Here is a 27,433-nt window from a genome sequence, read left to right as displayed (position 1 = left end):
GAAAACGAAAAAAGTAAATAAAACTAATATTTATTTAGTATGCTGTTATTTATAGTGCACCAATTAAAACATTAGGCACGTGGAGTATTGAAGGACTTTATTTGTAAAACTCAAGCACAATTTAAACAGTGCTTGCTTTCTTGACATATAACTTAGAAGCAAGCATCTTTCCTGAACCTTGGCAAACTGTCATACTCCTTTCTAAGTCTGGATCAACTTCAAGCATGTTACTTGCACTTTCATGGTCAGAAATATCCCTGTTCCTTTAATGAGATATTTTTGCCAGCATCATTCCCTCCAGAATAACTTCATCCTTTTCAACACAACCAGTTTACTCATGTGTGTGGAAGAGTTTGCCTTTACTAAGTTCCTATGGGTGCATTTCTGAAGTCCCTCAATCTGGTAGTGTCAAGAGTCTCACAGTTATATCTCCTAAAATTCCACTGCAATTTATTCAAATTTCACTTCCAGCACTATCACTTTTTGTTTCTTTGCTACACTTTCATCTTTCTTGGCTAATTCCCCCTTTCAATAATCCAGTTTTACAAGTGTTACATGGGTTTATCAATGGATACAAGGAAGCAACAATGCTCTGCTGTCTGTGAGTGAACAACGTAACAGCTGCATAAGGACCATTCACTGACAAGACGCTGAAAGGAGCGGCGTGATTGGTCACTGATTATGATGTGTATCTGCTGTCACGTAATTACTGAAGAACTTGCATTATTTAACTGAAGCATGTTAACTGAAATGCATGCAGATTTGACCCACACAAAGTGAGAACTGCCTGTACACAGAACTGTGTTAAGACACGAGGGCAATCAATTGTAGGCAAGGTTAAGGAACTATAATCTCTAAGAGACAGAGAACACAGCAGTAAGGTGCAGACTGCCCTCAGCTTTTCCCTTGAGTGTATTTTCTAAATCCCAGCCAGGAGAGGGAGAATCTGAGCACAAAGCAAGGCTTACTATTCTGAGAAAACAGAGACTAGAGTCTGTGCCTCTACGCAAGTGGAGGTATTTTGGTACATTCAGAGGGTATTCAGTTGCAGTTCTAGAAAGATCATGACTATAAGTAAGGGCACTTTTTCCAGAAGCTAAAGACAGGAAGTTTATCCTGTCTTATGCCATGGGCAAAGCAATCTGTCTAATGCTAGGAAATTCAGGAAGAGAGGATGCTAGAACAGTACAAGGTAAGTAAGGGATGACCAAAGGTAGCTTCTTTGTGAAATTTTGTGCAGAGGCTGCAATTTAAACTTGTACCACCAACCCTAAGATGTACCAACTACTCACAGGACACAGTTACTTCATACTTCATAAAGTGGTATTGTGAAATTAAACACTGCTATATTTACCATTTTGTAAACCCATCCAGAGTTGCTTGTGATCTTTTTTCTGCATTTCATTGATTACTTGACTTTTGTGCTTTAAAGCATCAGCTTCTTTCACACAAGACATAAAATGAGCTTCAATTACATCCTTAGATGGACAGTGTAGAAGGTCCTTTTCTGGAAAACTCTATCAAAAGAAAAAAATACACATATTAAACAGGTATGCACATTACAAAATTAGTGCCTCAAAGATCTGTTATCTCCCACAATTTTTCAATATATTAAGCAAACCACCTCATACCTTCACAATAGAGATTTTGACATAACTCCAAATATTTTAAAAGTTAACTTAAAAATCTTTAGCTATCTGGCATAGTCTGACTTTTCTCTAATCCCTGTGTGATATGGTATGAATTTATACAACTTGAGAAAAAGATACGAAAGAGCAATTCTAAAAATATTGGGATGGCCAAAAAGCTGGTTCAGGTTCCCTGCCCTGAACAAACTTTTTGGCCAACACAGTAACTTTTTGACCGACCATATTGAGTACTAGCAAGAATGAGGATGGAAAAACAAAACGGTACAACCACTTTGGAAAACGGTCTGGTAGTTTCTTTAAAAAAGCAAACAAACATTTATCATCTGATGTTCTACAACTAGTATTTACTTAAGAGCAATAAAAGCATGTGTCCACACCAAGAATTGTATATGAATGTTCACAGCAGCTTTATTTGGAGCAGTGAGAACACAGGAAACAACCTAAATGTCAACAGGTAAACAAATATACAAACTGCGGTATCAACTTATCCAAGTGTGCACTTTTAACATGTATAATTTGCTTTACGTCAATTAGAGCTTAACAAAGTTGTTAAAATGTAAGGTCAAATAGCTAAATTTACATTCTTTACCTTCACTGAATCTTTTAGGCAGTTGCGGCAACGATCACTGGACAAATAAGCATTTATGTAAATGAGATAACTAGTGTACTTTTCACCAAAAAAAATATATTAACAATAACTCTAATATAGAACACTTAGTATGTGACATTGTACTAAGACTTTTAATATGGATTATATAATTTTCATAACAACTTGAGGTAAACATTACTGTTATTGCTATTTTACAGATTAAAAATATATATAAATAAAGCTCTGGGAGTAAATACAATTGCACAGCTTGCAAGTGGTAGAGCTAGGATTAGTCTGACTCAACAGTCCCAGCTTTTAAACCACTATGCAATACCACTTCCTCCCCAAGACCTAAATATGTATTTAATGATTATATTCAAACATTATCTTACCAAAAAAAGATATTGTTCTATAAGTCCTTTAATAAAAATTGAGTCAAATATTAATGGTAGAAAATAGCATTTAGTTACAGCCTACTCAAGCTATTGTATTAACAGAAAACACTCAATTACCCAAGTCACAGACAGCTCCTAAATGACAAGGAAATTTACCACAGATGCCTTCCTATCAAAAGAAAAGGCATTTGATTACCTATGCTGCTGCCGCTGCTGCTGCTGCTGCTGCTGCTGCTGCTAAGTCGCTCCCGTCGTGTCCGACTCTGTGCGACCCCATAGATGGCAGCCCACCAGGCTCCCCCGTCCCTGGGATTCTCCAGGCAAGAACACTGGAGTGGGTTGCCATTTCCTTCTCCAATGCATGAAAGTGAAAAGTGAAAGTGAAGTCGCTCAGTCGTGTCTGACTCCTAGCGACCCCATGGACTGCAGCCTACTAGGCTCCTCCGTCCATGGGATTTTCCAGGCAAGAGTACTGGAGTGGGTTGCGTTCCTAAATCACATTTTTAAAATACAAATAATCAGTCACATCTCCCTCTATTCTCACAGAGTTCAGGCCCACAGCTTCTGCTGAGTAAAACATGAGCTACTATATAACTACCCATTAGAGCAGAAGGAAACAGCTGAGACCACCAAATTGTCTCTCTTAGGTACAAAAGGATTCCAGATTCACGTGCTCTTGAACTAGAAGCCCATGAAGAATTAAGATGGATGCTTTCAGACACAGGCACACAAAGGCAAAGAAGTGGAGAAAATATAAAATTTCATAACAATGAGAAGGCATAAGAATATGAGTGACAGACAAAACTAAAAGATGAGAGAGATAAGGGCAACAGAGAGTGTGTCCATACTTTAATCAACTTTACAGTCAGCTATATTTGCTTTCTATCAGCTAGATTGAAGGGATTTACCCTGGCTTCTGGACCAAGACAGAGAACTGAGTGCATATCATATCAATTCTATTACAGTAAAATGAACAAGCATTATGATAATTATTGCTATTTTAAAAAAATTTTAGTTTTGTTATACTTGATCTACAAAATTACATGGGCTTTATTCAGGTATTATATAGTTCACTGTGCTGCTAATTATCCACTCTGGTTATGAATGTGTGGCAGAAAATATAAAAGTTCATACTCCAAAAAAAGACTTTCCATGTAGTTTGAATTATGACCTGAAAAGTTCAAGTGTTAGTCGCTCAGTTGTGTCCAACTCTCTGCGACCCCATGGGCTATAGCTCGCCAGGCTCCTCTGTCCACGAACTTCTCCAAGCAAGAATACTGGAGTGAGTTGACATTTCTTCCTCCAGGGGAACTTCCCGACCCAGGGATTAAACCCAGGTCTCCTGCATTTACAGGCAGATTCTTTACCATTTGAGCCACCAGGGGAAGACCTAGTTGAGCTCAAAAACTGTTAGAATTTCTTAAAATTGTATGCAACTTGATTATGAAAATAAAAGGAGTTAGGATCTCTCAAACCACCAGTTTGAGAAATCAGGTGAAAAAAAAAAAAATCCCACCATTTTTTATTGCTGCATCAGCATAGGCTGCTAATTCCTTCAATGGCTCTTATAACCAGAATGGTACTGAGGTTTTGCTTTTCCCAGACTTCCATTGCTTTGCAGGTTTCTAAACTTCTAATGCTGACACCTATAACTGATAGCTGACAATTCCAAATAATCAGTCTTTATAGTAAAAGAGGGGGTCTGTCAAGAGGGTGTGTATTTGTACACCTACCCTTCCACAGAGAATGCCCTACATCTCTATGTAGGAGAAAGGTGGACTCCAGTGAACTCGGGAAGCACAAGAGCAGAAACAGCCTGCTATGCTTAGGCAGCCATAGCAGCTGAATTAATAGTTGCCACGAATACAGTGTCAAAGGTCTCGGCCAAACTCCGCTCAGATCCTACTTATGAAATGCTCTTCTTCCCATGATGAGCTGGGGCTGGGGTGGGAAGTCTTCTTTTTGAAAGCTTCACAACAAAATTACAAGCAGAATCTCAATTTGTTACATTACATTTCTAAATCTCTTCTTACATACATTATCTTGTCAGTCCAAACAAATTCTTGCAAATAAAGGCAGCAAATTCAACACCATATTTTACTTGCTTTCATTAATCTTCCAAGTCAGAATCCTGATAAACTATATCTAATTTCACTTTTTCCCTGAAAGGTTCCATTTACTTATGTAATATTACCTGTGTCCTTTAGATAAAATATTAATCCAGGCAGCCTGGAATATGTCCAGACACATTAGAAATAACCAAACAATACTAAACGAAACACTAAATTGAAACTACTTACAAAGTAAGTGGGTGGGTGGGGAGTCCATTCAATCTATATTATAAGCTCTATTATGACAATAGAGCAAAACAAAAAATCATTTTCCATGTAATGCTGATTCCTCCTTCTCCCTGTTTCCCGCCACCCATCAAGTTCAATCTACACCCTAAATAAATCTGAGAGTTTTGATGAAAATGGGTGCTGAATTTTGTCAAAAGCTTTTTTTTGCATCTCTTCATCACATCATGATTTCTCTACTTTTTCTGCTAATGTGTTGAATTTACATCAATTCATTGACAATGAAAGTTGAGTCACTCTTGTATTTGTGGGAAATTATAACATGGTCATGGTGTATTATCCTTTTTCACGTTGCTGGATTTGATTTGCTTGTATTTTTCTGAGTGTCTGCATCTAAGCTCATCAGAAATGTTGGTCTGCAACTTTCTTTTAATATCTTTACTACGGCCTGTAAAACAAGTTGGGAACTATTCTCTCCCCTTCTATGTCTAAAAGAAAAAGTCTAAAGAATGATATTGTTTAATTCCTTAAATATTTGCTAGAATTTACCAAGCATGAAACTAGGCAAGGAATTTTACTTTGTGAGAACGTTTCTTTTAAATTACAAAGTCAACCTCTATATATATATTTGGGGGCTATTCATATCTGTTACTTCTTTTTACTGAATTTATCCATTTATCAAATTTACTGGCATAAAGTTGTTCATATTATTTCTTACTATCCTATTAATACTTAATAGGATGTAGTATTTTTCATTCCTGGTATCAGAAGTTGTGTTTTTGTACTATAGAAAGTTTTTCAGTTCCCTCTAAGCACTGCTTTAGGTGACTCTCACCAACTTTAATACTTTGTATTTCCACTATCATTCAGCTTGAAATACTTTAAAACCTCCCTTGTGATTTCTTCTTTGCTGTTGTTCAGTTGTTGTGTCAGACACTCTGCAACCCTACAGACTGTTAGCACACCAGGCTTCCCTGTCCTTCACTATCTCTCAGACTTTGCTGAAATTCATGTCTATTGAGTCAGTGATGCCATCTAACTATCTCATCCTCTGCTGCCCTTTTCTCCTTTGCCTTCAATCTTTCCCAGCATCACGGTCTCTTGCAATGAGTCGGCTCTTCATATCAGGTGGCCAAAGTATTGGAACTTCAACTTCTGCGTGAGTTCTTCCAATGAATATTCAGGAAAGATTTCCTTTAGGATTGACTGGTTTGATTTCCTTGCTTCCAAGAGACTCTCTAGAGTCTTCTCTAGCACCACAGTTCAAAATCATCCATTATTTGGTGCTCAGCCTTCTTTATGGTCCAGCACTCACATCCATACCTGACTACCGGAAAAACCATAGCTTTGACTATATGGACCTTTGTTGGCAAAGTAATGTTTCGGCTTTTGAATATGCTGTATAACTTTGTCATAGCTTTCCTTCCAAGGAGCAAGTGTCCTTTAATTTCATGGTTGCAGTCACCATCATCAGTGATTTTGGAGCCCCAGAAAATAAAACCTGTCACTGCTTCTACTTTTTCTCCTTCTCTTTGCCATGAAGTGATGGCACAGGATGTCATGATCTTAAGTCAACTGTTCCATGTGACGTTCTACCTGTTGCTTCTTAACTTGCATACAGGTTTCTCAGGAGACAGGCATGGTGGTCTGGTATTCCCATCTGTTTAAGAATTTTCCAGTTTGTTGTGATCCACACAGTCAAAGGTTTTAGCACAGTCAATGAAGCAGACATTTTTCTGAAATCCCCTTGCTTTCTCTATGATCCAACGAACATTGGCAATTTGATCTCTGGTTCCTCTGCCTTTTCTAAACCCAGCTTGTACATCTGGAAGTTCTTGGTTCACATACTGCTAAAGTTTAATTTAAAGGATTTTGAGCATAATCTTACTAGCATAAGAAATGAGCATAACTGTATGGTAGCCTGAACATTATTTGACATTGCTCTTCTTTGGGACTGAAATAAAACTGAATTTTTCCAGTCCCATGGCCACTGCTGAGTTTTCCAAATTTGCTGACATATTGAGTGTAGCACTACAATAGCATCATCTTTTAGGATTTTAAACAGCTCAGCTGAAATTCCATTACTTCCACTAACTTTGTTGGTACCTAATGATTCCTAAGGCCCACTCGACTTTACACTCCAGGATGTCTGGCTCTAGGTAAGTGACCACACCATCATGGTTATCTGGGTCATTAAGACCTTTTTTGTATAGTTCTATGTATTCTTGCTACTATTTCCTAATATCTTCTGCTTCTATTAGGTCCTTACTGTTTCTGTCCTTTATCATGCCCATCCTTGCATGAAATGTTCCCTTGATCTCTCCAACTTTCTTGAAGAGATCTCTAGTCTTTCCCATTCTATTGCTTTCCTCTACTTCCTTGCATTGTTCATTTAAGAAAGCCTTCTTATCTCTCCTTGCAATTCTCTGGAACTCTGCATTCAGTTCAGTATATCGTTCCCTTTCTCCCTTGTTTTTCACTTCTCTTCTTTCCTCAGCTATTTGTACAAACTCCTTAGATGATCATTTTGCCTCTTTCATTTCTTTTTATTTGAGACCCACAAGTAAGTAATTGAGGATTTTACAGATTCATCCTTTAGACAACTGTGGTCACCTATTTTACTTACACATATTATTAACCCTTCCTTAAAATTATATTGGTGGTGGTGATTTAGTCACCAAGTCCTGTCTGGCTCTTTGTGACCCCATGGACTGTAGCCCACCAGGAGTGGGTTGCCATTTCCTTCCCCAGGGGGTCTTCCTGACCCAGGGACTGAACCCACATCTCCTGCACTGCAGGCAGGTTCTTTACTGCTGAACCACCAGTGAAGCCCAAAATATACTATTATCACCTTAGGTCATTTCTCTTTTAAAGAAGAGGTCATCTTTTCTACTTATCATTTATTTACCATTTCCAATGCTCTTCATTCTTGCCCATAGCTTCTTTCAGTGCTTTAACATATCATTCCATTTTCCTTCGTTCTCCACTATTTGAGGAAAAGTCAGCCATCGTTTACATACTGTTCTCTTTTATGTGTCATTTTTTGGTGGCTGCTTTCAAGATTTTTTGTTTATAACTGGCTTTCAAAGGATTATAATGTGCCTAGGTGTAGTTTTCTATGTAGTTATTTGCTTTAGATTTGCTGAGCTTCTCTGACACATAGACTTGTGTTTTCTCCTCCAGATCTGGAAAATTACTAACCATTGTGTCATTTTTCAAAAAAAAAAAACAAAACTGAGATATAACTCATATACAACTCATTTAAAATTGACCATTTTGAAGACAAGAACCCAGTAGTTTTTAGTATGCAATTTACTATAACATTAACATGGTATCTGAAACCACATCAATAAACATTCAACCTCTGTTACATTAAAATTACTGATGCTAATCGTGTACTTTGAACGAATCTTTCACACATGCATAATTTTACAACATCATGCATTGGTTATTTGGAATATAACTGTTTACTGAGTTAAGGTTAAATGTTCTCCAAATGTTTTCACATTACCCTATATAAAATCTCTTAAAATCTGACATGATGGTAAACCAATCATAAAGATTCTAAGCCTTTCCTATCATTATTACAATCCATCAACCAATTCAATCAATAATTACAGACAGCCTAGCATCCAATGCCAGCTAGGTACCATAAAATGTGTGCAAGTGTCTTTGGTGTCTTTCACTCATATATCTCAGGCTCCTAGAACACTGAGTGGCTGGTCCACAGTAGACTGAATATTTGTTGAACGAATAAATAAATAGGTAGATATGATGTATCTTAACCTAGATTTCAAAGTTTTTTAGTGTATGACACACGCACACACACATAATCTAACTACCAAAACTACTTTGCAACATAATGGGAAAGACCTGCTAGGCAACATGGAACCTCTACACTTACTATGCTTGAAGTAGTTTTACCTTCATACTGTCCTAAACATAAATTATTATACATACAGGCAGACTTGGCTTTTCACAGTAACTGAAACTCATGCATATCAGAACCATGTCCTCTCTCTGTATGGTTTCGTAGTAACTAACGTCTATGGGAACATGGTGCTATGTGAAGCATTTTAGTCCAAATAATAGGGAAATAAATGTCAACGAACCACAAATTCAATTTTAGAAAAATGGGAAGGAAAGCAACTTAGAAACATATGGCAAGCCTCTGGGCACTCACTTTGAATAAGTGTCCCTAATGCAAAAGCAAATCAGACACCTAAATGACTTTTCAAATTCTTAACATGTTTCGCTCCCACTGTATCTCACATTTGAGAATCACTGCCTAGTGATCAACTAATAGAAGAGGTCCAGTCCTTCAGCAGTACTTGTGAATTGCTTATGCGGTGGGGCATGGAGAATCAGGGTGGTTAAAGAGAAAGAGATGAGATTTTTATAAAACACTGAGATAAAATTAAGTTACAATAAAACTAGCCTGGACTCTTGAAAAACTACAGGAATTAATATTTCTCAAAACAGACTTACATCAAGTCTTTGGCTTTCTGTCTCCTAACACTTCTCTTCATTCCGTCAAAATAGCCTTAGAGTTACTCATTGTTAGGTTGCCTCCTTCCCATTCTCATGCCCACATGCTCTCTGGATTTTGCTCTCCCTATTTGAGATTTTTATTAATGAAAATAATTCCAAAATACTTAATTTCAAACATGGTGTGTCTAGCTCCAATAAAGAACAGGCACTCATACATTAAATGTTTAAATGGTTGTGCCAAAAGTAAAGAAGAAATCGAAAGACATATTACACATAAACACAAATGGTAGCTTAGCAAATAAAAGTATCATGGGAAAGTATAACAACTTAAAATTCTACTCTAAGGCTATTTACTAAGTAGTACCACAATTGAGACAAATGGAATATGCTATATAGACTATACCTTAAAATGTACTGTGATGTTCCAAGGAAGAGCTGAACTTGATGCAAGAAGATCAAATAACAAACCAATTGGATAATGCCTAAAAGTTAAAGAGTACGTTATAAGAAAAAATAAATATTTAAAGTTAAACTACAAATGCAAAATAAATTTCAAGTACATTTTAACATCAAGTATTAGGGGACTTTAACCACAAATCACAGGAAGGTGATATTTTACACAGTTACTTGCTTGGGCTAGTATGGCAAGTTTTCAGGCATCAGGGTTTTATTGCCCCCTAGCCATTTCATTCCCCAGGGAATTTTCAATATACATAATGAAATTGTACTAAGGAACCCTTTATCAGGCATGACCACTGTTACGTCACAGTATTGCAACACTTAATTATCATACCAGTATTCATTTTGGATGATGAGCTTTTTTTTAAACAACTTACATTTTACAATTTTAAGAATTGAGAAGAGCACCTAAAGGAGCATGAAATCACTTATTTTGTACTTATTACTATTAACATTACAGCATATAAATTTCCAATCTTCTCTGTATGCAACAATTCTAAATATAGATTAGGCTTATCCTTTACAAACTGTTATAACCTGTTTTTTTATGTCAATATTTTCTAAAGTCACTGAATATTCTTCTATAACCTAAAGTTTAAAAAAAAAAATTACACACTTCTAAATAAGAGAACATTTCCTAATATAATAATTAATCACAGGGAAGCAAATTATTTAGTAACAAACAAGTTAACAATATAGATCTTGAAGACTTCAAAGAACAAACCTTATTTTTTATACACTTTTAAAGAATCTAAAGTAACTTAATTATCAAAATTAAATAATCCCCCCAACAAAGGCCAATAGAGGACTGCTCGGTTTTATGCAGTCTTGTTCCTTCCTCCATAATAACTATTAGTGAATTACTCCTAGATTTAAGAGTGGAAAACTTTGAAAATACATCAGTTTATTTCAAAAGGAGTGATCCAAATACATTACCTGACCAAAATTCAAATATTAGTTAACAATATTTATGTTTGCCTACTATACAAACAAAATTATAATCTACATAATATAATTGTGGAAAAATCATCAGTCATTAGAGATCATATTTTTATTTAAAATGAATTCAGGATGAATGCCTTGCTAGTAAAATAAAAGTCAGTAGTTTTAGTCATGTATGTGTTATATCTCTTAATAAAACCCTCAAACTTTTAACTGAATGTCAGTAACTAACACAAATCTTTCAAAACTAGAAATGAATATAACTTTGGATTAACTAAATTACAGAACGCTTTCTTTAGTAAATTCTGAAATCAGGAAAAAATCCAGCCTCAGTTAAAAACTGAAATAAAAACTAATTTAAAAAACACTGCACTATAAACAAGTTATGGCTCCTATATACTTCTTGTCCTTCTCTCTGACCTCTTAAAATTGTACAAGCTCTATGTAACACCATACATTTTCACAAAATAGACCTTTTTTAAGTCTTCACATCCCTCTGAGGTATCTGTAATCAGATTAAAAATGAATGTGCGTACTTAAACTAAAAGAGCATACTGTCTTCCCAACTATATGGGCTTTCCCAGTGGCTCAACTGTGAAGAATCCATCTGCAACACAGTAGACACAGGGGATGAAGATTTGATCATTAGGTCTGTAAGATCCCCTGGAGGAGAGCACGGCAACCCACTCCAGTCTTCTTGCCAGGAAAATCCGATGGACAGAGGAGCCTGGCAGGCTGTGGTCCATGACATCACAAAGAGTTGGACATGACTGAAGTGGGTGAGCATGCACACATGGACACAGTTAACCTACTGGATAGATTCACCAATAATCCCATAAAATGACTAGCAATTCAGTGTTGTACACATTTTCTACTGTTCAAAAATGGAACTATACACAAATCAAATATTATTTTAAAACAACCTATACTAGCATACAAAAATCAAGTACAATTTTAAAAATAAGTATTTGAGTCAGAATACAAGTTAAATGTAGTAAGATTCAATAATCAATTATTTTTTACCCTCAACATTAAAACAAACAAACAAACTGTAAGTGTACAGAATCTCAAACAGGGTAGATAAGAGCTGCTGAATGCATAAATCAAGATCCATAGAATAGTTAACGCTTGTTATACCAATAAAAATCCAATGGGCCCAGTATTAGATTGTAAACTTCTTTTCTGTGCAGTTATAACTATTTTAAGATTAATATTTTATAACTTTAAATCTTTCTTAAAAGTTTTCCAAAAATCACAATGAAAACTCACTTAAAAAAAAAGAATAAGATTAGCAATTGCCATATGAAGTCACTGGACCTTTTTATAAATCTAAGATATACTGTGACATCTTAGTGATCTTATTTTTTTCCTCCATCTTGAAAGATTTTGCTACTTCATTCCAGGAATTATTTCATCATTATCAATTATTCCTAACTGAAAAAAAAAATTGATAAGATTAGTAAGAATGGGAGAATAATGTTATACCTAGAAGAAAGATATAATAATCTATCCTTCTTCCATTTTCTTACTTTGTCACCTAAAACATTATATCATATTTCAACAAAGTATAAAATAAGGATGCAGACCTCATCTTTGGAGTCTGCTTTCAGCTCTCATAAACACAGGTGAAAATTCAAAATGTCTTATTTTCCATCTATATTGACAGAGAAAGACTACACAATTAGATAAATCAGAAGAGTTTTGCGAAGAGACACAAACCAGTACTTTAGACTTTAATGACATTGGTAAAATGATCATTTAAGTAAAATCTCAGGCTATGAGTCTTTAGACAATGATATCCTTTTGATGAATTTCATAAAACTTGAGAACTAATGAATGAACAGTGTATTTCTAGGGACATATGGCATTCTTAACCACATAATCAAAGAAAGCATTTCTTCATATAGCATTTTATGAGTAGTACTAAACTATTTCATTTTTGCTAAAAGCAAGAGTGTCAGTATTCTTATCTTTAATGCTATATGTACACTGCAATTTTCTTGACAGTAAGTTCAGTTCAGTTCAGTTGCTCAGTTGGGTCCGACTCTTTGTGACCCCGAACTGCAGCACGCCAGACCTCCCTGTCCATCACCAACTCCTGGAGTTCACTCAAACCCATGTCCATTGAGTCGGTGATGCCATCCAACCATCTCATCCTCTGTCGTCCCCTTCTCCTCCTGCCCTGACAGTAAGTGGGCAAATGTTAAAGGCAGATTTGTAAACAAAGATGACTGGAAGGAATTAGATGATGTGGAAATTAAAAAGAACTGGACTGGATGTTTACTCATATAAAAAAGAAATTATTTTACAATAAAATCATGATATAAAGCTTTAATAATTTTGTAAAGCACTGCTGTTAACCGCACAAGGAGCCAGAAGTAATGATAAGCTAGAACCTCATACAGGTCTATTTGAATGTTTGATAACTAATGAACAGTTATTTGCATTGAGGACACTGCCCATTTTTGATATATATACATTCAAAACCAGTGAAAACATGGAGTGAAAATTTGAATTTCTGTATTTAAATGCTTAGTAAAATTTCTAATAAAGTTATACACCATATAAAGTGACTTAAATATACATATATACACACATATATAAAGTTTACTGCTGTCAGTAAATATGATGATTTTTCCTGATATACTAAGGATTAGGATGGAAATTTAAGTATGATAATTTCTGAAATATATTAAAATTTAAAACATGTAAAATATTACCAAAAAGCATTCTAAATAAATAATATCTAATAGTTAACCTGTAACAAACATTAAAAATGAAACTAAGCCAGAAAAAGATAGGAATAAAATAACCATTTACTTATATATATTGTCAAAGTATACAGATCATATGTGGATCATCAATGCAGTTGTTTATGTCAGAATGATTTTGATTCAAGTATACTAATTCCAAACAAATACACCACCTGAATTAACTGGTTCCAAGATTCCTTATTTCTGGTGAATCTATTAATATGCAAGAAAATCTAAAAAACAGAACTGGCTAATACTTAAAGTACTGACTTTTTCTTACACTATAATCTGATTTATGTCAAAAATTTCAAAAGTAGTAATTTGCACAATTCTTCTAAATGGATATTCTATATAGTTTTGTTGCTGCTGCTGCTGCTAAGTCACTTCAGTCGTGTCCGACTCTGTGCGACCCCACAGACAGCAGCCCACCAGGCTCTCCTGTCCCTGGGATTTTCCAGGCAAGAACACTGGAGTGGGTTGCCATTTCCTTTTCCAAAGCATTAAAGTGAAAACTGAAAGTGAAGTCACTCAGTCGTGTCTGACTCTTAGCGACCTCATGGACTGCAGCCTACCAGGCTCCTCTGTCCATGGGATTTTCCAGGCTCCTAACCTATAATACAGAAACCACATAAGCCATAACTATGAGTAAACTGTAATGTAGTCTTTTGGCTGTTACATTGCTACTCCTGCCAGTTTAACCTAAATTTAATAGAAAAGGAAGTAGTGAGGACTTGAACCTGAATATACCCAGAAGAAGACACAACCAGAAAAGGTTCAATCTACTGTGCAGTAAAAACTGACTGCACCAGAATAGTGTTATACCTACTTTCCCATTTTATTCTTTTTTTCCTTCCTTAAATTGCTCTAGCCTTTTCTAAGTTCAATCCTCAAAATGAATTAACAATTTTTCTGCATAAGTTGTTGCTTCTTTACTCTTTCATTACTGGTAAAACACATGGACATACTGTACATGGTACAGCAGTAACAGGTACGCTCTGAGGTCAGCCAAGGGTGCTCATTCTAGTCTAAACATCTGAATTAGATAGCAAACCAGTATTTTAAGACTAGCATTGAAAGGAATGTTCCCTATATTCTAGAGAACTATTGTCCCACTTCATTTCATTTAAATAAATGCATTCTATTCATAAGTTTGCTACATTAGTGATTCACTGAAAACAGGAGTACATTTTAATAAATAAAAAAAGATTTAATTTAAATGCAAACCAAAGTAATTTAATGAATACAATCTATTTTGCCTTTCTCTATGGTACAAACAATTAGAGGCTAGCACTGTGTGTCTCAGCTTTCTAAGTCTATTCTTTTGCATGAAAAAGTATAGAAATAACCAACTAAAGGGATACTACATGTATAAAATGCTAATAAGTAAGCCACATTTCAAAAATCTAGTTTACAGAATAATTTATAAAATTCTAAAAACTCACCACCTTAGAAAAATGACTAGATGTAAGAGAAGAGCCTGTACAGAATTTACAATTAAGATGTAAAGTTATTTTGTTAAATTCACTTTTGAAATCACATAGGTACAGTATTAAATTCTGAGTCAATGGATATAGTATGTCTACAACTTCAGACCTACATCAGTTATTTGTTGCTTTTCTTTAAATTCAAAAGGTAGTTCAAAAGGTAGTTTCAACAACTTATTTCCAATAGTCAGTCTTGAAAATAAGTCAATTTATACAAAACAGTAATATCCCAGTAGAGACATGTTTTACAGTTGACAGAGAACTTTTTCTAAATTTTGTACCTAGAGGCCTAAGATCTAACTAGCATTAGGATATACTAACAAAGTATTCTTTAAAGAACCAAGGTCTTTTCTCTTAAAATAAGCCTAATATAAAAGCAACAAATTTGAACACTTGAGTTAGGGTAACAAGAAGAGAAGTGAAAGTCGCTCAGTCCTGTCTGACTCGTGTAAGAAACTCTCTCAAGTGTAATGTTAGAGCACCCTCTGCTGACTAATCAACTCAAATACTCTTAAGAAAAAGATCCTTAATTGAATATCAGCTTTTTTCATTTCCCATATAATTTTTAAATATTAAAGACATAAAGAATGTAGAGAATAAAGCACTAAACAGATAAAGCCTCCTTGGCACCTCTTTACAAATCGACAATATATTAAGTATTCAGTATATGCATACCACTGTTCTTAAATATTTTTCTATTCTACTATGGACAATTTAACATGTAATGAGAACATATAGAATCAGAGAAAACAACAACAACTAACAAAAAGAATTATCACCACATATAGCAAAAAGATCCCTGAACTGAGAGCCTCAATATATGGTCCTACTTGCTCATTTGAGGAAGTTATTTTATTTATCTGAGTCTCAGTTTTATCAATAAAAAAACTTTAGATTCATTTATTCATTCAACAAACATTTACTTAGCACCTCTTCTGAGCCACTGCTTAAGCTACAAAGCACCTACTCAAGCACCTCACATAGATGATTAAACATCTGCAAAATAATATAAATAGGAGAAAGGGTTATTATAGAGAGAAAGAATATCAATTTATACTTTCTTCCTTCTTTTGGGAATTGTCTAAACTGGTATTCGATTTTCCTTCTCACTTGAATTTACTTAAAACTTCAAAGAATTAAGCATTAAGGCAGATATCATCCTCCTCCTCAAATAAATGTTCCTCTACTCTTTTTTTTTTTTTGATAATTTTAAATAATTTTATTTATTTATTTTTGGCTGTCCTGGGTCTTCATTGCTGCGTGGGCTTTTCTCTAGTTGTGACAAGAGAGGGCTACACTTCATTGCAGTACTCAGGATTTTCATTGTGGCGGCTTTTCTCATTGCAGAGCATAGGATCTAGGATGTGCAGGCTCACATGTGCAGGCTGGGAGCAGCTGAGGCTCCCAGGTGCTAGATCACAGAATCAACAGTTGTGGAGCACAGGCTTTGCTGCTCTGCACCATGTGGTATCTACCCGGATCAGGGATTGAACCTGTGTCTCCTGCACTGGCAGGCCGACTCTCCACCACTGAGCCACCAGGGAAGTCCTCCTCTACTCTTTAGACATCTTTATGGTCTCAAAAGTCCAAGTCTTAAAAAGTTTCAGTGGTAGCAGCTTCTCTACAATGATTATCCTATCCAATGAAGCCTACTGCTTAAATGCTAGGTAGATATTGACAGCCTAATTCCAGGAAAATAACTCGTATCACACAGGAGAAAATTGCTATGGTTCAGAGCAAAAAGAGAATAGGTCAGAACTTAGTCTAGAGGCTTTGGATTACATTCATGCCTCAGCAAATTATTCATTCCTCAAATATACAGAGTACCTAACAATACTAAAGGAAACGTTGTATCGAAAGCAGTTAAAGGGCTTCCCTGGTGGCTCAGTGGTAAAGAATCCAGCTGCCAATGCAGGAGACATGGGTGTGATCCCTGGTCCGGGAAGATCCTACATGCTGCGGGGCAACTAAGCCCACAGGGCCTGTGCTCTTGAACCCAGAAGCTGCAACTACCGAGCCCACGTGTTGCAATTACTGAGGCCCACGTGCCCTAAAGACAGTGCTCAGCAACAAAAAAGGCCACAGCAATAAGAAGACTGTACACAGCAACGAGAGAGTAGCCCGGCTCTCACAAAGACAGAAAAGCCCACATAGCAATGAAGACACAGCACAGCCAAAATAAATAAATAAAACTATAAAAAATTTTAATAGCCATTAAATGAGCACACAAGACATAGCTATGAAACTGATATCATACATAAAAAATGAACACCCCCAAAACTAAAATGAAGACAATGTGAACACAACTGCTTTCACATCAGCTCTCTAAAAGGAAAAATAACTTTGCTCTTTAATAAAAGATTTTCAGAAAGGATAAATAATGACAAAGTAGGAACACAAATCTTGAAGACAACATAACAGGGAGCTGCTGCTGCTAAGTCGCTTCAGTCGTGTCTGACTCTGTGCGACCTCATAGACGGCAGCCCACCAGGCTCCGCCGTTCCTGGGATTCTCCAGGCAAAAACACTGGAGTGGGTTGCCATTTCCTTCTCCAATGCATGAAAGTGAAAAGTGAAAGGGAAGTCACTCAGTCGTGTCCGACTCTCAGTGACCCCATGGACTGCAGCCTACCAGGCTCCTCTGTCCATGGGATTTTCCAGGCAAAAGTACTGGAGTGGGGTGCCATTGCCTTCTCTACGTAACAGGGAGAAATGGGACCAAATGTCATTTACTGATATCATATATAGCAAACAAACCTACAGAAGACAAATCACATCAAATACAAAAATAATCACCACACAAGATGAATTAAAATAGCAGCTGAAAGATGAAGACTTAATAACCATTTACTATAAAAGCTAAGTTGACGTTTCTCATCTCTTCCAAAGTTTCTCAGTTGGAGGTGGTTTTACATCCCATGCCCTGCAACATTTTTATTATCACAACTGGCAATAGTGGGTAGGGGCCAGGGCTGCTGCTAAAAATACTGCAACATACGCAGTAGCCCTTCCACAACAAAGAATTATCTGGCTTCAAACGTCAATACGGCCCTTGTTGAGAAACTATGCTTTACAATGATAAAACTAAAAAGCTGATTGTCAGTCACATCAGTTCTTCTTACGGTAATAGATAACTGTAGCCTGCCAGGCTCCTCTGGCCATGGGATTTCCCAGGCAAGAATACTGGAGTGGGTTGCCATTTCCTTCTCCAAATCGACAACTAATGCACATAAAGCAATACAATTTCAATATCCAACTATAATATAGATAGAACTATCAAGAACATAGATATATCCTATTGCTACTCACCCACAATCTTTCCCCCTCCTTCCTTTCCCTCTACTCTCCTGATCCTTGCTGCTCTTATACTTCTTTTAAGCCACCTTCCCATTCCAAAACCTCCAATTCTTCTGAGAAATAAAAAGAAAACAGAAAACATTGACTTATCCATGCTGCCTGAGGTCTAGAAGTATTCAAGAGTCATGAGTCTGAAAATGTGATTAAGAAGATCCGTATTCTGTTTTGATTAAAAAATGAACATTATACCCCCCCCCAAAAAAAGGTTAGTGACGTGACCCATGACTCAATACAAGATATTGCCTTGTATGTTTCTGAATCATTAAGAGAAATCTAACTACTCTTGGAAATTGATCAGCACAAGTTGAGTTCCAAAAGTTCACTCCTTATTTCTAAATGATCCTTGGATTCAAGACAGTTGTACTTATTACATACCTACTAGCTTTCTCTTATTTGCTTTAAGCCTCTTTTAAAACTCTTCATTTTTTTTTACTATTCCCAGATTCAGACAGCAAGTCCAACTATTTATATTCTTCGTATTTCACTTAAAGCTTGACTCAGTCTGTGCCTTTTTCATTTAACTACACCTATATGGAAGCATTTCAACACCTATATGGAAGCATATCTTGGGTCATTTTATTCTTCTTCCCGTAACTTCTTTAATTTCCTTAAATGTTTTTGGAAGCACAATGACCAAAGCTCCCGGTAACAGAGGAAGCACAAAATTACATCATCTGTAGATAGATGAGCCCAGATTGGGGATTTATTTCCAGTATGTTTCTGAAAAAGGATATTTATTTTAAATGTTTCTGAAAAAAATAGTACTCTGATATATCCTCAAAATTATTTTTCACATAAAAAGGAAATCAATACACTTTAACTACTAGACCAAAGCTAAACAACCTAACACAGTGGTCAACTGTACGTGGCAATCAGCTTGAAAGATGCCCCTTCAGGTAATCATGTGTATATAAAGATCTGTTTATAAAGATTTTAGAGACAGAAACAAAATTGAATAGTATCACAGAGTGACTTATTCATATTTTAAATATATGTTTTTTAAAAAAAACATAACCAAATATACTATTATCATGTCATATAAAAAAAATCTATTGATGAAAATGTATAAATCTGTCCCATGCATCCAAATAGAAGGCAGAAATATTTCCAATAAAATATTTTAGCATTGATTTAAAATCCACTGTATTATAGAGCTAGACTAGTGATTTCTTGCACAGAACTTTTAAAAAACTGCTTCAAGGCACTATATCTTCTTAAAGCTATCATATACTCAATGCTTAATAATGCAGAAAAATTCACTCACCATTTCAGTGGTGTGCCTTCATATTCAAACCATATCTCACTAATGTCTTCTTGTCTCATAACCTTCTGAAAGTGCTTTTTCACTTTGTCAGTTACCAACGTCAAATAACTTACTCTTGGCAAAAGCAACTGAAATGAAAATTTATAAAACCATATTTATTCACTATTTTTTTCAAAAAGAAATACACTAAATAGGCTTTTAAACTACATTTTGAATATTCTGAAAAACAGTCATTTTTTTGCATTATTTTGAATATTATACACAAAGCAAATTGTTTTTTATAGAAAATCAAAGGCTAAAGGTTAAGATGACTTAAAATTTCTTATGAGGTCATTACTTGATGTATAGCTTATAGGGTAAATGCCTAGAATAAACAAGTCTATGTGTAATCCTTCTGTAAAAGTTTTTTCCAAATAAAAATACAATGCAATCAGAAGCCATACTATTTACGATACTTATTAGTTCTATCAAATTTAACTTGAAAATTAATATGATTCACCTGAGTTAATTCAACTTCTGGGAAGATAATCACCTCAGTGTAATGTACACTTTGATTTATCAATCAAGACTTCTCAGTTGATCCATCATATTTTGATAATCTACTATGTACTGACTCAGCTGTGTGAAGAACACCAAGGCAAGGACATAATCTATCCTTATCTACAAGGCTAAAATAAAGTGGAGGTTAAAAAAAAACCTCCTAAAAAGTACTTACAAAACTACTTCATGGCAGCAACAGAAAGGCCTTTAAAGGTCAGCTAGAAGATTTCATTTGATAAACAATGAAGCCCACTATGATACCACAAATAAAATGATATAATGAGAAATAGTGAAAAAAGTGAAAGTGTCAGCTGCTTAGTCACGTCTGACCCTGCAACCCCATGGACTGTAGCCCACCAGGCTTCTTTGTCCACGGAATTCTTTAGGCAAGAATACTGGAGTGGGTAGCCATTCCCTTCTCCAGGGGATTTTCCTGACCCAGGGATCAAATCCATGTTGCCCACATGCAGGCAGGTTCTTAACCATCTGTACCAGCAGGGAAACCCCAAAGAGAAACAGTACTAGAGAGTTATTCTAACCATTGTATATAAAAGACTACAATAAAATTATAGACAGGAAATCTGTTAAGGAAATACTACATGAAATGAGAAAGAAGGAATTGAAAAGTAGGAGAGGCCTGGAAATTAGAGCACATTTTGGTGATAACTAATGAAGAAATCTGAAGGAGGTAAGACACATTAGATGACTAACTTTTCAGCTACACATTCACATCTTTAAATGCAATAAAGCACAAGCTTAGAATATAATGCTGATGAACTGGGGTCCTGCTAGTGTCAGTCAACACTAATCTGTCCTTATGGAGGCTGGACCTACTTGGGCTTTGGAGAGAGAAAAGTCTGGAAAGGAACACTGAGGATGGTATAGTAAGAATCGGAATAGTATGAAGGCCATCAGTGTTATTCCCCCCAGGAAAGGAGCCCAGAAAGAAAACATAAGAAAGCAATGATTTATTTAAAGAACCTACAAGTAGATAAAAGGAGGAACTTGGCAAAAATTCATATATTCTCCTCCTTTGCAGGAGAAGCTCTAGCCATTTCTTGCTTTCCTAAGGTTCTGTTTTCTTTTGCTGGTAAAATGGTTTGTTACTCTCTTTCAGCTGCTTCTGTGACTGGAACTCTGCATCACTTTTCATGTTGCTTATTCAAAAGTTATGTTTTTTTGATCAGTGAATCAAAGAGAATTATGTACTGGGCTGGGAACTATATACAAAGAGAAATATTCTGGTTCAGGGATTGAGCTTAATCAATGAAGACAGAGGTAACAGGCTCCAGTTAGGTAAGACAACATTACAGTGGTCCTAGGGGCTACAAGGTAAAGGGTGTGAGTGGTAGCTGGAATGCCCCAGTATGGAAAAAGGTGCCCATACTAGAAATAAGCTGTAGGATAGGAGTGTGAATTGAACAGAACATGAGTTCCTCTTTTTAAAAAAATTTTAAATTTTTTGGTCATGCCACACAGCAAGTGCAATCTTAGCTACCTGACCAGGGAGGGATCAAACCCACGCCCTGCTTTGGAAGCATGGAGTCTTAACCCCTGGACCGCCAGGGAAGTCCCCAGAAGCTCTTCTTTTATTATATAATGAAACAACTAAAATGTGATTAGAGAAGAAAAGAAAAAGGAAACTAAAAGTTACTAAGTATAAGGAAAAGCACTAGTTGTTTTACAGGAAGTATTATTATCACTTCTATTTTACATATAGCTTAAATATTAGTAACTTGTCAAAACTATATTCTATTAAAGAAATCACAAAGAAAAATTCATTAGCATCACAAATGACAGAATCAAGCACAGATGTAACATGGACAGTCTCTAAGAAATTAAAATATCATGGTAAATTAGCCATTTTTTAAAAACAAATAAATATAATCTATTCATCCAACAGTTCTGTATTATTAAATCCAGGACTTTAACCAGTTTGTTGGGCATTACATAGTTATCTACTCTGTAGAGGATGATATTCACCTAAGGAGATCATAAGAAGGAAGATAAATCAGGAACAAATGAGTGTGGATATCAGCTCTTGATTTTGGTAAGACCTATACTACATGTACAAGGTTCAGCTAGAGTTGCTGAAAAATTCACAAAAGATTTTCATGATACAAAAATTTCTTTCCAATAAGGAATGAGTAACATTAGAATGTAAGCTCCATTAAGACAAGGGTTTTCATGTTTTGTTCACGGCTAACATTCCCAATGGCCAAAATAGTGCCTGCCTTATAAGAGGTGTATAATAAATATTTGATAAAGAATCAGAGATGCCAAAGGTTAAAAGTATAACAAAAGGCCAAAAGCGATAAATTTTAAAAGAATGCTCATTCTTAAGACAGAATCCACACTCACACTAAAATGTAGCTGGAATCTTCTGTTCTACATTGGCCTGTGGGAGTAATCTGTAACTAATATAAATATAGTAGCACTAAGAAAAAACTAGAATAGGTACAGATACAGTTTATCCAGTAAATATTTAAATAGGTAAAATGGAAAGAAAATAACAACAAAAGCATCACCCTGCCTTCTACATTAGGATTGTATCACACAAGAATTTTCTTTGGTACATCTCATTGGTTTTACTTCAAGCTCATTTTTTAAAACTGTGTTAAAATATACCTAGCATAAAATTTACCATGTTAACCATTTTAAGCAAACAGTTCAGTGACATTAAATACATTGACACTGCTGTGACTATCCCAAATACACTGACACTGCTGTGTCACCCATGTGACACCCATGACTATCCATCGCCAGAACTTTCTGTCAAATTCTGTACCTATTAAACAATAATTACCTCATTCTCTTCTTCCTCCCTAGTGGCTCAAACAGCAAAGAATCTGCCTGCAGTGCAGGAGACCCAGGTTCGATCTCTGGGTTGGGAAGATCCCTGGAGAAGGGCATAGCAACCCACTCCAGTATTTTTACCCGGAGAACTTCATGGACAGAGGACTGGTGGGGTACAGTCCATGAGACACTTCTGAGCGACCATCACTTTCCCTTCTTCCTCCCAGCCTTCCATAATCACTTTTTAACTTTCTGGCTCTGAATTAGACCCTTCTAGAAGGCAATGGCACCCCACTCCAGTACTCTTTCCTGCAAAATCCCATGGATGGAGGAGCCTGGTAGGCTGCAGTCCATGGGGTCGCTAGGAGTCGGACACAACTGAGCAACTTCACTTTCACTTTTCACTTTCATGCATTGGAGAAGGAAATGGCAACCCACTCCAGTGTTCTTGCCTGGAGAATCCCAGGGATGGGGGAGCCTGGTGGGCTGCCATATATGGGATTTCACAGAGTCGGACACGACTGAAGCGACTTAGCAGCAGCAGCAGCAGTTACATCTAAATGGAATCATAAAATATTTGTCCTTTCGTGTCTGGCTTATTTCACTTCCATTAATGTTTTCAAGGTTCAAGTTCTTTTAATACAAAAAGGATTAACCCCTCCAGGGATACTCTCCACTATATGGACTCTTATCCTTTTATTCCTCATTCACCACTCCGTATGACACGTGATACATTTTTTTTCCCTCTGTATAGCCAATAAGGAATACATGTTTTACATAGTTGTATAGATTACTGGACTTCTGTGGTGGCTCAGCAATAAAGAATCCACCTGCAACACAGGAGATGCCAGCTTGATCCCTACATCGGGAAGATTCCCTGGAGAAGGGAATGGTAATCTACTCCAGTATTCTTGCCTGGGAAATCCCATGGACAGAGGAGCCCAGTGGGCTACAGGCCACAGGGTCGCAAGAGTTGGACATAACTTAGCAACTAAACAAAAACAACAGATTACTTACGTTTCAGGGGGAAAACTGCCTGTAATATTATTTGTTTACACTAAATCCTATTTTGTCCAGGAATTTTCAGTTATAAAATTAGAGATTCACTTAACAAACAAACATAGAATTAAAATACACTAGAATCCTCTAGCAAACAGAATCCAACAACATATTAAAAAGATCACACATCATGACCAAGTGGACTTTATCCCAGGGATGCAAGGATTCTTCAATATTCCCAAATCAATCAATGTGATACATCACATTAACAAATTGAAAGATAAAAACCATATGTTTATCTCAATAGATGCAGAAAAAGCCTTTGACAAAATTCAACATCCATTTATGATAAAAACCCTCCAGAAAGCAGGCTTAGAAGGATCATACCTCAGCATAATAAAACCCATATATGATAAACCCACAACAAACAAATTATCCTCAGTGGTGAAAAACTGAAAACATTTCCCCTAAAGTCAGGAACAAGACAAGGGTGCCCGCTCTCACCACTACTGTTCAACATAGTTTTGGAAGTTTTAGCCACAGCAATTAGAGAAGAAAAATAAATAAAAGGAATCCAGATTGGAAAAGAAGATGTAAAACTCTCACTATTTGCAGATGACATGATCCTCTACATAGAAACCCCTAAAGACACCTCCACAGAACTACTAGAGCTAATCAATGAATATAGTAAAGTTGCAGGATATAAAATAATACACAGAAATCCTTTGCATTCCTATATACTAACAATGAGAAAACAGAAAGAGAAATTAACAAAACAATTTCATTCACCACTGTGATGAAAAGAATAAAATACTTAGGAATAAATCTACCTAAAGAAACAAAAGGCCTATATATAGAAAACTATAAAACACTCTTGAAAGAAATCAAAGATGACACAAATAGATGGAGAAATATACCATGTTCATGTATGGGAAGAACCAATATAGTGAAAATGAGTATACTACCCAAAGAAATCTATAAATTCAATGCAATCCCTATCAAGCCTCCAATGGTATTTTTCACAGAACTAGAACAAATAATTTCAAAATTTGTATGGAAATACAAAAAAAAAAAAAAAAAACTCAAATAGCCAAAGCAATCTTGAGAAAGAAGAAGAATGGAACTTGAGGAATCCACCTGCCTGGCTTCAGACTATACTACAAAGCCACAGTCATCGAGACAGCATGGTACCAGCACAAAAACAGAAATATAGATCAATGGAACAAAATAGAAAGCCCAGAGATAAATCCACACACCTATGGACACCTTATCTGTGACAAAGGAGGCAAAAATATACAATGGAGAAAAGACAATCACCTTAACAAGTGGTGCTGGGAAACCTGGTCAACCACCTGTAAGAAGGAAACTAGAACATTTTTTAACACCACACACAAAAATAAACTCAAAATGGATTAAAGATCTAAATGTAAGACCAGAATCTATAAAACTTCTAGAGGAAAACATAGGTAAAACACTCTCTGATATAAATCACAGCAGTATCCTCTATGACCCACCTCCCAGAGTAATGGAAATAAAAGCAAAAATAAACAAATGGGACCTAATTAAACGTAAAAGCTTTTGCACAACGAAGGAAACTGTAAGCAAGGTGAAAAGGCAGCCTTCAGAATGAGAGAAAATAATAGCAAATAAAGCAACTGACAAAGAATTAACTGCAAAAATATACAAGCAGCTCATGCAGCTCAATACCAGAAAAATAAACAACCCAATCAAAAAATGGGCCAAAGAACTAAACAGACATTTCTCCAAAGAAGACATACAGATGGCTAACAAACACATGAAAAGATGCTCAACATCACTCATTAACAGAGAAATGCAAATCAAAACCACAAAGAGGTACCATTTCATGCTGGTGAGAATGGTTGCTATCAAAAAGCCTACAAATAATAAGTGCTGAAGAGGGTGTGGAGAAAAGGGAACCCTCTTTCTTTAGGAATAAATCCCACTGTTGGTGGGAATGCAAACTAATACAGCCACTATGGAGAACACTGTGGAGATTCCTTAAAAAACTGGAAATAGAACTGTCATACGACCCAGCAATCCCACTGTGGGGCATACACACTAAGGAAACCAGAATTGAAAGAGACACAGGTACCCCAGTGTTCATTGCAGCACTGTTTACAATAGCTAGGACATGGAAGCAACCTAGCTGTCCATCGGCAGACGAATGGATAAGAAAGCTGTGGTACATATACACAATGGAATAGTACTCAGCTATTAAAAAGAATGCATTTGAATCAGTTCTAATGAGGTGGATGAAACTCGAGCCTATTATACAGCGTGAAGTAACTCAGAAAGAAAAACACCAATACAGTATATTGACACATATATATGGAATTTAGAAAGATGGTAATGATGACCCTATATGCAAGACAGCAAAAGAGACACAGATATAAAGAACAGACTTTGGACTCTGTAGGAGAAGGCAAGGGTGGCATGATTTAAGAGAATAGCATTAAAACATGTATATTACCATATGTGAAACAGATAACCAGTCCAAGCTCAATGCATGAAACAGGGCACTCAAAGCCGGTGCACTGGGACAACCCTGAGGGATGGGATGGGGAGGGAGGTGGGAGGAGGGTTCAGGATGGGGGACACACGTACACCCATGGCTGATTTATGTCAATGTATGGCAAAAAACACTACAATAATTAGCCTCCAATTAAAATAAATTTAAAAATACACTAGAATTCTGTTCCATTTCAATGTGTGAGGCATCACACTAGGTGATGAGGACAGAGCAGTGAATGAGACAGAAAGAGTTCTTCCTCTCATGAAGCTTACAGGCTTAAGAGGAAGACAGTAAAAACAAAATTACAAATATGATGAATGTAAAGAAGTAAAGGATGTCACAGGTGCAAACAGCAAAGAAATTTACAGGAAAGCTCAAGGAAGGCCTTTATAGGAAGTAAATTTTAAGGCAAGAGTCAAAAGGGAAACAGGAACAAACCAAACATGGGTGGATTTGGATGTCTGGGTGTTGAGTAGGGTTGGGAGATACTTCTGTTCATTCTAGCAGAGGGAAGTGCAAGGATGGTATGCCGTGAATACAGAAGGACAAAGAATGGCACATGAGGAATTACAACAATTTGAATATGACAGGACTGTAGAGATTTAGGACAGAACAGTACTATAGAAGTAAGGGACCAGATCATGAAGAACCTTGTAAACCACATTAAGGATCCTAAAGGCAATGAAAAGCCACTAAAGGTTTCCAGCTGGCAGGTGAAAAGATCAGATATGTGTTTTTAAAGATCACTCTAACTGTGCAGACTGGAAAACGCAAAGAGGGCAGGACTGAAACCAGGGAAATCAGTTAATATTATAAAACCCCTTAGTTTTCAAATGGTGGTCTGAAATCATGGCATATGAAAGGTATAAGAAAGTATGAAATATAT

At 36.1% G+C, this 27,433-nt stretch overlaps 1 protein-coding gene across 8 annotated transcripts in view; it reads right to left on the bottom strand.

The window, feature by feature from the left end:
* ATG5 (autophagy related 5) overlaps window positions 1-27,433 on the bottom strand; it is a 171,559-nt gene that overhangs the window by 131,062 nt on the left and 13,064 nt on the right. For 7 of the 8 annotated variants that reach the window (XM_040239032.1, XM_040239026.1, XM_040239029.1 and 4 more), the window contains exons 3-5: window positions 19,680-19,807; window positions 9,825-9,903; window positions 1,355-1,517 (exon numbers count right to left, since the gene is read on the bottom strand). In XM_040239032.1, coding sequence (XP_040094966.1) covers window positions 1,355-1,517; window positions 9,825-9,903; window positions 19,680-19,807 — 370 coding nt within the window. The remainder of the gene's footprint in view (window positions 1-1,354; window positions 1,518-9,824; window positions 9,904-19,679; window positions 19,808-27,433) is intronic. The other variant, XM_040239033.1, reaches the window with a different exon arrangement.

Source organism: Oryx dammah, unplaced genomic scaffold (genome assembly GCF_014754425.2).
Source record: "Oryx dammah isolate SB20612 unplaced genomic scaffold, SCBI_Odam_1.1 HiC_scaffold_4, whole genome shotgun sequence".
Lineage (NCBI taxonomy): Eukaryota > Metazoa > Chordata > Mammalia > Artiodactyla > Bovidae > Oryx > Oryx dammah.
This window is presented reverse-complemented; position numbering and strand designations above follow the sequence as displayed.